At 38.6% G+C, this 10,933-nt stretch overlaps 1 protein-coding gene across 14 annotated transcripts in view; it reads left to right on the forward strand.

Annotated features, from left to right (window-relative positions):
• Nucleotides 1-10,933, forward strand: part of PRRC2C (proline rich coiled-coil 2C) — an 85,014-nt gene extending 74,081 nt beyond the window's left edge. For 6 of the 14 annotated variants that reach the window (XM_045517941.2, XM_045517949.2, XM_074349790.1 and 3 more), the window contains 7 exons: nucleotides 2,949-3,180; nucleotides 3,409-3,531; nucleotides 4,611-4,829; nucleotides 5,230-5,333; nucleotides 5,714-5,840; nucleotides 6,710-6,946; nucleotides 9,005-10,933. In XM_045517941.2, the coding sequence (XP_045373897.2) occupies nucleotides 2,949-3,180; nucleotides 3,409-3,531; nucleotides 4,611-4,829; nucleotides 5,230-5,333; nucleotides 5,714-5,840; nucleotides 6,710-6,946; nucleotides 9,005-9,262 (1,300 nt within the window). In that variant the 3' untranslated portion in view covers nucleotides 9,263-10,933. Of the gene's footprint in view, nucleotides 1-2,948; nucleotides 3,181-3,408; nucleotides 3,532-4,610; nucleotides 4,830-5,229; nucleotides 5,334-5,713; nucleotides 5,841-6,709; nucleotides 6,947-8,512; nucleotides 8,566-9,004 lie in introns of all 14 variants that reach the window. The other 8 variants (XM_074349791.1, XM_074349792.1, XM_010956849.3 and 5 more) reach the window with 6 other exon arrangements.

A 10,933-nucleotide genomic window follows, 5' to 3' on the forward strand; every position in this document is an offset into this window, starting at 1 on the left:
TTGCAAACGATGTAATTGCTAAGCCTTTTTTTTCATATCCCTACTGCTCCCTCCTTCCCCCCAAAAGCTAGAATGACCCTGTTATAAACTGCATTAAATAGTTACGTGTGTTGATTATATGTCATGAACTTCAGCCTCTGGTCATTTCACTCAGACTTTGTTGAACGAAGTCAAGCTTCAAAGCTTCTTGAAGAAGAGGCTAACAGCAATCCCGTAACAATTAGAAATCACAGAAAATAGCTGTGAAAGGACCCAAAAGTTGGTGTCATCTCACTGCTGACATTCATAAATCCAGGCCCGCTCTGTGTGAGCTGAGACGTGACAGATAACAACAGTGCCTAAGGAGGCGGAGGCAAGGGTGGAGCATAATGAAAGAGACAGAAGTAGAGTGTCAGACAGAGAACAGGACTAGTGGTAGTAATAATGGTGATGAGTATGCTGTGTGGTGCAGAAGAAACCGTTATACTGAAAGATTAACTGTAAATTTTCTTTGCAATTAAGCAAGTAATGAAAACTGATCTTTACTGAACTTTCTTTGTATATGATAGCTATTCAGCCCTTTACATGCACGAACTTATTTTAATTTAGTCCTGACAAAATCATGTACGTTAGATTGAGTCATCCCTACTTGACATTTGAAGGGGTTGGGTTCTTTTTTACCTCATGTTACACTACGTATAAGTGGCAGAGTCTGGATTTAACCCCATGTGTCTCTTATCTCCGGCTTAATGAGAGTGGGAGGGTAGAGTAAGAGTCAAAAGATAACCCTGATCCAGGCACAGCTCGGTCATCATCATGGTATACCTGTCATCAATACCCAGGATAATGGCCCTAAACCATCAAAAAGAAAAACTCCTCTCAGGACATTTATGTAAAGGATGTTGCAAAATTATGCACTTGCTTTTAGAAACTTGTTTTTGAAGTCAGGTAGAATTTCCGTACTTTATAGATTAAACTTGGCATCAATTGATACAGCTCATTTCTTTCAGATTACCTGTTATACTCCTAACAGAAGCTAGGTTCAGCTAATCAAACTTTCTCAAAAGATGAGAATTATTATTAATAAACTTAATAAATGTGGCTCTCACTTTTTTTTTATTAAAGATTCTTCAGTAGAATTTAGTACATCTGTATAATTATTTGTATAGTATGTTTCATTTTCTGGTATCAGTCTGTGATTTAGCTTGGTTATTCCAAGAAATTCTCTGAACAAGTAAAGCTGTTTAGTCCAACTAGAATTAGAAGCAGTCTCCCATGTTGTTAAATTTGGGAATCTCTTGAAATTTGTAGTAAAATTAAGCTTTAAAATTGCACTAGATTTAGAAACAGTAGAATAGATTGTCTCACAAACCAATCTCCTTTTGATTGGTACTGGCGGTTTGAAACGTTGAAAAGTTCGCAGCTGATTTTCAGCTCTGTTAAAAAGAATTCAGTGATTAGTCTTCCATAACCATGGGAGATGGATAGTAGTACGCTGACATTCTGTATTTGTAATCCTCATTTTAACAGTTGCCTTGGAAGATGTACTTTTAAAGATCAAATTTGTTCAGTAAAAATATAATGTAAGTTGTGTATGTAGTTGTGGCAAATGGCTACTTGGAAGGCACCAGTTTAGACTTTGAAAGTAATTGTATTCCTACCACATGCTGTTTCTTGTTCTGAATGTAATTGGCATGGTATTTGTTAACAGGGAGTCCCTGAATTCATTTCTGCCAGGACAGGGTACTTAATAACAGTATACTTACGTATTCTTCCCATTTTATATTTGAAGCAAATTATAAGTAGACATTGTAAAGGTAAACTTGTGGCCCTAGACTAGCAAGCACTCCTGCTTAATGGGTTTTGTTTCTGCTGCATGTGTCAGTTTTAACAAAACATTAGTGTTACTTGAGTATATTATCTTTAATCCACTACTTTGATTTAGTTTGTATCTTAGCATTTTTTAAAGTAAAAATTGGAGGCCTCCACCCAGAAATAATAGGACAGTCCAAGGTTAGATTCCAGTATTTATTTTAAAAAGAGAGAATACTTTTAAAATATGCAATACAGTGTTACTAACTATAGTCACTAAGCTGTACATTCTGTGGCTTATTTATTTTATAACTGGAGGTTTAAACTCTGACCATAATGCTGTGTTGCATATTTGAACATTGCTAAGGGAGTAGATCTTGAAGTTCTTATCAGAAGAAAAATTTCATAAGTATGTGTGGTAACAGGTGTTAACTAGTCATTGTTGTGATCATTTTGCATACATATGAATTCCAAATCATTATGTTGTACACCTGAAACTAATGTAATAAGTCCAGTATACCTCAGTTAACAAAACAACAGCAAAAAAATTGTGGGTAATCCTGTTGTGTACTGTTACTCTGCTTCATTCCATAGAGGTCTTGAAGACCTCTTATAGGAGGGAGATAGATAGATATATAAAGGGAAGTAATGAGATACAGATAATAAAAGTCAGAGCTATTGGTGCTATAAATTTGAATAGAATGTCAGTACCAAAGACAAAAACAGCATATTTGGTTCTGAGTTTGCTAGTGGACACATGGAAAGAGAATTTTTCTCATTGTTAAAGAGAAGGAAATCTCACCATTTTCTCAGGAAGAGCAAGCGTTTTCCCAAACTTTTTAAAAGATTTTTGAGGGGAGATTGGGTTGGTTTGTTTGTTTTTAGTGGAGGTACTGGGCATTGAACCGAGGACCTCGTGCATGCTAGGCATGCACTCTGCTGCTGAGCTATGCCCTCCCATTTCCCAGAACTTTTACATGTGGAGCTTCGTTGTATACAGGGCTCTAAATCTTGAAACTAGTGCCTTAGACACAGTCTGTATTCCCTACCTCTTTAATTATGCCAATTAGAGTACACACTCATTCTTAAGATTCCAGATAGAATTCCAGATAGAATTAACTTCTAACACAAGCCTTTTCTCTTTAACACTTATATAGATCTCAGCCAGCTTTTATGCAAAGCAGTCTATCCCAGCCATCTGTGGTCCTTTCTGGTACTGCCATCCATAACTTTCCAGCTGTCCAACACCAGGAACTTGCCAAGGCACAGTCGGGTCTTGCCTTTCAACAAACTTCAAATACTCAGCCTATTCCTATATTGTATGAACATCAGCTGGGCCAGGCGTCAGGACTCGGAGGTTCCCAGCTCATCGATACACATCTTCTCCAGGTACAGCAGGGACCAGAGTCATGCATTGTCACTGTACTCCTATGCAACAGATTATTTAAGGAAAGGAATTTTTAAAGAAAAATTGTTAAAAGACAGATTGAAAAAAACAAATCTTCATTTCTATCTAATAATAAAATTCTTAGAGATTGCTTTGAAGCCATAACCTTGATATCTGAATTGGAAATTTTTTTCAATCTCATTGCTGTTTTCTTGTAAATTTTTTTCTAGGCTAGAGCAAATCTTACCCAGGCTTCAAATCTTTATTCTGGACAAGTTCAACAGCCTGGTCAGACAAATTTTTATAACACTGCCCAGTCACCGAGTGCTCTCCAGCAGGTAAACTATGGCATGGTAAATTTCCTCAGTTTTCTTTACTATTATTGTCGTTGTCACTGTTGCTGCTGCTTTTGTTGTTTGAGAGTTTAAGTAGAACCAGGATGGGGAGGTGGTGCAGTGGTTTCAGACTTTTCTCTGAGGTGTCCTTAGGAATTCCACGGGCCCACTGGCAGTGGGATGTGCTTCATTCCTCCAGCACCCCTCTCCTTACCCGCACTTCAATCAATTATGCTTTTTACCTCTTTTTAAAATGGGTTTCCATGTAATCACTTATTTTTACAAAGATTCCACAAATGTAAAAGTTTGAAAACCATTGTCCAGGATATACAGTTACACGTAAGTGTGGTGAATGCTTTACCCATTTGTGCTAGAAGTGAAGGAAGACTAAAGACCACCATACTGGTTAATATAACATGTAGGACTTTGTGGCAGAATCTGACAGAGTATAAATGACAAACACGTTTCTTCAGCATATCAGTGTAATTATGTTCAGTGAAAAAAATGTGTTTTTATAAAACTGTCCCCTCCAGCAATGTCATTAGCTTCCTCTTTGAAAGGTGGTGAAGGGCTAGAGGAGAGACACGCCATTAGTCATTTCCTCACAACTGTTTTTGGGGGCTGTTTTAGGCGGGGACAGTTCAAAATATATCACCTTATTGACATTCAGATTAACTACTGTTTGTATGAAAACTGAAAAGAAAGTTCATTTTTCTTGTCAAAGCTCATTTTGACCAGACCTGAAATGGCATAAAAATGTCTATTTGGGAAGTTGTAACTACTTCTACTTGTATCCTCGTGATTTGACTGTATTTTGTGGTTGTTTGACATGAACTGTGGGTTAGTTCAAAGATAGTCATAATTATTTCACTTATATAGTTTCTTCACAGCTACTCTGTTTTATTATTGCAGCTTTAATAAAAGAATGGAGATAGTCACTAAGCAAAAAAGTATATATATGAAATAGTTTAATAGATTGAAGTATTCTTTTTAAAACCTTACTCAACAGTATTGGAAGAGTCATGTCTATAGTTATAGGGACATAAATGCAACAGGTCTAAGCAAACTGCTGCAGCTTCTGTTTGCTTCTTTGCTAGGTTACAGTACCTTTACCAGCATCCCAGCTGTCCCTGCCTAATTTTGGATCTACGGGGCAGCCTTTAATTGCTCTGCCTCAGACTCTTCAGCCCCCGTTACAGCATACGACCCCTCAAGCACCGGCCCAGAGCCTGAGTCGTCCTGCGCAAGTAAGCCAGCCTTTCAGAGGGCTGATCCCTGCTGGAGCGCAGCACAGCATGATCGCGACCACAGGGAAAGTAAGCACGGAGAAATTCATGGAGTTTCTTTGAGAATTTAAGGTCATGGTTTAAATATATGCATAAAATAAAATGCATGTTTTTACCACCCTGTAGGAAATGTCAAAGCTCAGTGTACTTATGTTTTATCTGCTCACTTTTAATGTGGGTTTTACCTAATAACCTATATACCTAATAAAGAATTCATATATTTTTAGGAAGTAGATTTACACAGTCTCTTAGACTTTTCAGCCACAAATTTGGCTCTGATAATTCCATATTTGAAACCTAATAATACAATTTTTGTACTTAAGGTTCTTTTCCCTTTGCCAGATAAAGGTACCATGTATAGACTACTAAACACAGCACTTTAGTTTATGGAATTACAGAAATGTTAAGTTTATTTTATGCTTTTTCTCAGATGTCTGAAATGGAACTAAAAGCGTTTGGAAGTGGCATTGACATAAAACCAGGCACACCTCCAATCAGCGGTAGAAGCACCACACCAACATCTAGTCCCTTCCGGTAAAATGGGCATTTAAAGTTGCTTGTAGAATTTCCAAATAGTTGAGCACCATTTGTTTATTAGATACTTAATATGTCTCCTGTCTTGTAGTAAGCACAAGACATTCTGACAGTTTTATCCAAGATTTTAAACTATTCGGTTACTAAGAATGTATTTGTTATACTCTATCTTAAGAAAATTTTAACCTAGGGCAAAACTAGCTGGTATGCTTTCTCACGTCTGCACCTCCCGTGTCTCTCCACTACCATGTTTGGTAACTCACCTTGGTAAACTTTCATCAACCAAGTATGATGGGTCTACCAAAAGCAGTGTCTCTAAAAATCTAACAGCATCATTTATGTGGCATTACTGTACTGACCAGTGATGGCTTCTTTCCAAGGGCTACTTCCACAAGTCCGAACAGCCAGTCCAGCAAAATGAACAGCATTGTCTATCAGAAGCAGTTCCAGTCAGCCCCTGCCACTGTGAGAATGACACAACCATTTCCTACACAGTTTGCACCCCAGGTGGGCAGATATAAGTGAGAAATGAGTATTATTTACTTGCAAGTGATTGCTAATCTGGCTAATTCTCTGACTTTATAATATTGCCATATTATAACCAGTTTAGAAGCACAGTTTTTAATGAGAAGAAATTTCTTATTTAACAGTATATGTATGACATTCAAATATATTCTCTACAGTTTTTAGCTAGGCACAAGTAGTAATCATATAGTTCTAAAGCAGACAATAGAAATATAGTCAAAAGATTCCCCACACAGCTCTGATAATTTATTTCAGTCCTGATCCTTTTATCTTTTTGAAGAAGTTGACTTTTCAGAGAAGGGTCCCAGTGCTTAATGTTTTCTAGGTTTAAAGTTGTTTTTTGTTTTTCTTTTTAAAAGATAACTGTGTGGTTGAGGTGGGAATTCAAAAAGATGTTCTAATATATGTGTAAAAATGTTGGCGTCTCTTCCATTTGCTGATCACATGGAAGGACTAACTAAAGCTGATGAGCTCTCACAGACTTGTTGAATTAGTATTATTTTCATTTATCTTCAGATTGTGTTTGGTATAGGTATGTGCCTTTTCTGCAATTACATCTTTTTAAAAAGAGACCCTAATTAATAGTCTTTCTGTCCCCCCTTCAGAATTTGTGGCTGGAGTACTAGAACCAGCTGAAGTGCCATAGCATGCTTTGTCTCATTTTTCTGTTAGATTCTCCAAGCATGGCCAGTTTGTTCTTGGTCCTTGTAGTAGAATGGCACAGACCCCTACATGTCCCTTCACTGGCAGGATGGGCACAGATTTACTCTGGGATAAGCCAACCCAGTCTAGTTGGCAGATTTTTTTTTCTTTAACAGTTCAATGTTGTATGTCTTGTTTTTTTCACTCAGATTCTCTCTCAGCCTAACCTGGTCCCTCCATTGGTAAGAGCCCCACATACTAACACCTTCCCAGCGCCTGTTCAGAGGCCACCAATGGCACTGGCCAGTCAGATGCCTCCTCCGCTGACCACAGGCCTCATGAGCCATGCTCGTTTGCCACATGTAGCCAGGGGTCCTTGTGGATCACTATCTGGAGTCAGAGGTAATCAGGCCCAGGCTGCGTTGAAGGCTGAACAAGACATGAAGGTTAGTACAGTGTTAACAGCCAACAGAGCAAGAATCTGTCTCTGAACCATGTCTTAAGATGCCTCTGGACCCATAACTGCATATCCAGGCATTCATTGTCTTAGCCGACTTAACCAAACTAACTACTTTTATTCATTCCTCCCCCCACACACCTTTTTTAGTTTTTGTTCCTCCCTATTCCCTCCACTTGTTTTTGTTTTTGTTTTGGTTTTTTTGCAACTATAGTCAGTAAACAAGTTAAAATTTTTAATTCTGTGGCCAAGTGAATTGCTCATGAAATAAATATTTGAGGGAGATTTGAGCTTAGATGCTACATTTTTTTGTTTTCGGAAGAACAAATAAGTAACAGGTTATTATAGGCTTCCCCATTTTCTTCCCTTTTTTTTTTGTTTTGTTTTGTTTGTTTTTCTCCCTCCCTCACCCCACCCCCATCCTCCCATCCCAAAATATCAATCATGGTTATGTGAAAACTCTGGACTGGGTAAGACATGTTACCCTTCTTGATTTTTCTCCCCTCATGAGTCATCCAAGTATATTTTTCTTCTCAGACTGTTTTCATGCCATCACCACCACCACTGCCACCACCCCCCCCCCTTTTTTTTTTTGCCTGTCACCTGAGGTGGCCGTATTCCACAGCAGAGTGTGCAGTTATAGATGAAGAACTCAAAAAAGCACTTTGGGATCCTTCGTGATAAAAGGCACTGATAAACATGAGGTTTGCTAATGCAGATGGGTGCCTTTAGGAGTCTGTGTGGGGACAGTTTTTAGAGCACGAATCTTACCTGTCTGCCTGTACAGCTAGCTGAATCAGTTTATTTCTGTTTCTGTATTTACTTAGACTTGACTTTAGAGATCTTGGTGATTTTGCCAGTTTTGTCACTATGTATATCAGATCAGACTAGAAGAAGGAAAAGCTTGCTGCTTCCAAGTGGGAAATGTCCATAGTAATGCTTTCCTCTGAATTAGAAACCTGTTTATGATAGTCCTGTTAGAGAGTTCGCCTGACTGACCAAAGTTGCCTTCTGGGTTGATAGCCCTTGTTTCTGATCCTGAGTAATCAAATTTATAGACTACCCTGCAGTGAATCTCTTGTTAAATGTTACCCACTTTGATTAAGGCTCTGTGCCTAGAATTTCCATCCATTCATAACTATTAAAAATACTAGCATGTGTAGAAATCTTTGGAAACCATTTGGCTGTGGTTTCCAACTCTCCTGCCTTCTTGGCACTTGATTTTCATACATCCCCATGTTGGAAATAACATTAGAGCTTAATAATAGGATGGGGAAGGGTACAGATTTCTTAAAAATTGCTTCAGATCTTTGATTAGCACAGGTTACCTGTAGAACATGAAGAGCTTTGTTATGTACTAGGGGCGTAGACACTGCAGTGTTAATTGTGTATGTAACAGTGGTATAATTTACAGATTAACGTAAGTATGTTCTTTGGGGGCAGAGTCAATAAAACTAGGGAATTATTTTACCAGCTCAGAATGTGGTAGGAGCTATCAGAACTTAGTGATCAAGTGAAGTTGTAGTTACTAATTTCTGATGCTCTTCCCCTGCAGAAGAGAGCTGTGGGAAGAGGACTCAGCCACAAGACATTTGGTCCTAGGTGTTGGTAATGCCACAATATAAGTGCTTCCTTTTCATTTTATTGTAGACCACATATTGATAACTAGAAGTTCTTAAAGTATTACATATATGTTTTCAGATTTGCAAGTAGGCTCCCTAAATGAAATTCGATGTCAATAAGCTTTGTTCCAGAAAAGATACAGACCAACAACAATTTCTGTTTTATTATTTTATAAAAGGGCAAACTCTGACAAGGTGGTGGGAGGTGGTCCTATTCTTTTCAATTAAAAAAAAATCACATGGAATGTTTTCAAAGATAGGAAGAAATCTATCCATTAAAAGCCGAAAGGTCAGTAAGGTACTTTGGGGCCAAACCAACATGGGGAAAGCTGATTTGTGATTGGTAAGAGAATTTGAATGAGCTTGATTAACAGGATTTGGTGATGCTGCAGCATTTTCAGTTGTTGTTTTCTCATTTTTTTAAGGCAAAGCAGAGAGCAGAGGTTCTTCAGTCCACGCAACGGTTCTTCTCTGAACAGCAACAGAGCAAACAGATAGGAGGCAAAGCCCAGAAAGCGGACAGTGATTCAAGTAAACCTCCTGAAACACTGACTGACCCTCCTGGTGTCTGTCAAGAAAAAGTGGAAGAAAAGCCACCCCCCGCACCCACCATGGCCACCAAACCTGTTAGAACTGGACCAATCAAACCTCAGGCGATCAAAACCGAAGAAACAAAATCTTAAAGGCTGTGGTTCATTGCAGGGGGCTGGGGGAGGGGAGGGGGAAAGAGGGAGAATGAAGTCAGATGTCGGCAGCCAAAGGGGTAAATTGGTCTCTGGCGTTACCCTGTCCAGAGCTCGGAGGTGCACGAGGGACACAGGAGCAATTTACACTGACACACAGCTGCTGCACCGGGAAAACGAGGCTTTGCCAGCTTGCACCTACTGTGTAACACGCACTCTGCTGACGGCCATACACCTTCAGTCAGAATTTATATACAGATATGTGCACATATTTCTTGAGCGCATATAATTTAGAACTAAAATTCTTACGTTAGATAAAACACAAGAAATACGAGGGAAGTAACACTGCAGAAGAATATCTCAGCCTGAACAATGTGATGGTCCTAGCTAAGACATCAGATGCGGTGTCTTTGCTCCCTTATGTTCTTTGGATGTGGTTATAGCATTTATAGGCTTGGTGGTGAAGAACAGAAGATATTTGGTGCTGGATAGAGGAGCCTTATTTTTTATTATGGCAGCTTGCTATTTTTGTAACATGATGATTGAGTTGAACACAATCAAAGTACAGTAACTGATCTTCCCTTCTTCCTGGACGAGTGAGCAGATGATGAAATACTGATGTCGGCATCCTTGAACATATCCAAGTGGGCAGTGTTTGGCTACGGCTTCTATTTGAAATGATGCTGTGTTTGGATTGTGGCCTGAAGCTTTGAAGTGATGCTCGGCATCTCCTTTCTTCCATGGAGCTCTTACCATTCAGACATGACGGAGCTGGTAAAATACTAGTTAGGTTGAGTCTTGCTTGCCTCTACTCAGTCATCTTTGTATGAATCCAGTGGGGTTTTTTTTGTTGTTGTTGTTGTTTTTCAAACGGTTTTTAGCTGATGTTCATGAAGAGCAGTGAGTACCTAGAACTGTGCCACTAAAGGAAATCCTGTCTAAGAAGGTGCATCTCTGTGCCAGAGCTGTGTCGTAACCATCCTTTGGGCCCTCTGCTGGAACAGTAGAATCAAGTCTCGAATAATGCCTTTTTAATTATATCCTCTAGTATTATAGATGTAGGACAGTCCTGTATCATACCTCTGTGAATGTAAGATACCTTGTACCTGCTTTATGATACGTAGTAGTGACCGTGCTTTATCAGAGCTGTTTTTAATGACGTTATTCTAGAATGTTTTCTTTCCAGATGATGATTGAGAAGCTAATTAAAAAAAAAAATGGTGCCAGGTACCACGACAGTAACAGAACTTAGCTGTTTTCTGGGGTTTTGTTTTTTTACTTTTTTTTGATGGCGTGTGCTGGATGTCTCTGTAATTTTGTTCAGATGACTGCAGAACCTGGAAAGGCTGTGCTGCTATTGACGCATAACATACTGCTATTGGTCTTTTTATATAAATAAAATAAATAAATCTATATATATATATATACATATATATATATATAATTTGAATTTTTGGAAACTTTAGCTGTGCTGTCAACTTTGGAAAAAGTATCCCAGTTGTACTGTGTTGGGTTGGCATTGTACAGAAATTAACAGCCATATTGGTCTAGAAACGTTCAACATACTTTTTTCCATTTGTACAGGGGTAACGCACTGTATTAAATATATGTAAGGTCTTATCTACACGGGTTTGATTACAGAAACTAATAAAGTATTCTCTAAATAATGAA

Source organism: Camelus bactrianus, chromosome 21, assembly GCF_048773025.1.
Source record: "Camelus bactrianus isolate YW-2024 breed Bactrian camel chromosome 21, ASM4877302v1, whole genome shotgun sequence".
NCBI classification, from domain to species: domain Eukaryota; kingdom Metazoa; phylum Chordata; class Mammalia; order Artiodactyla; family Camelidae; genus Camelus; species Camelus bactrianus.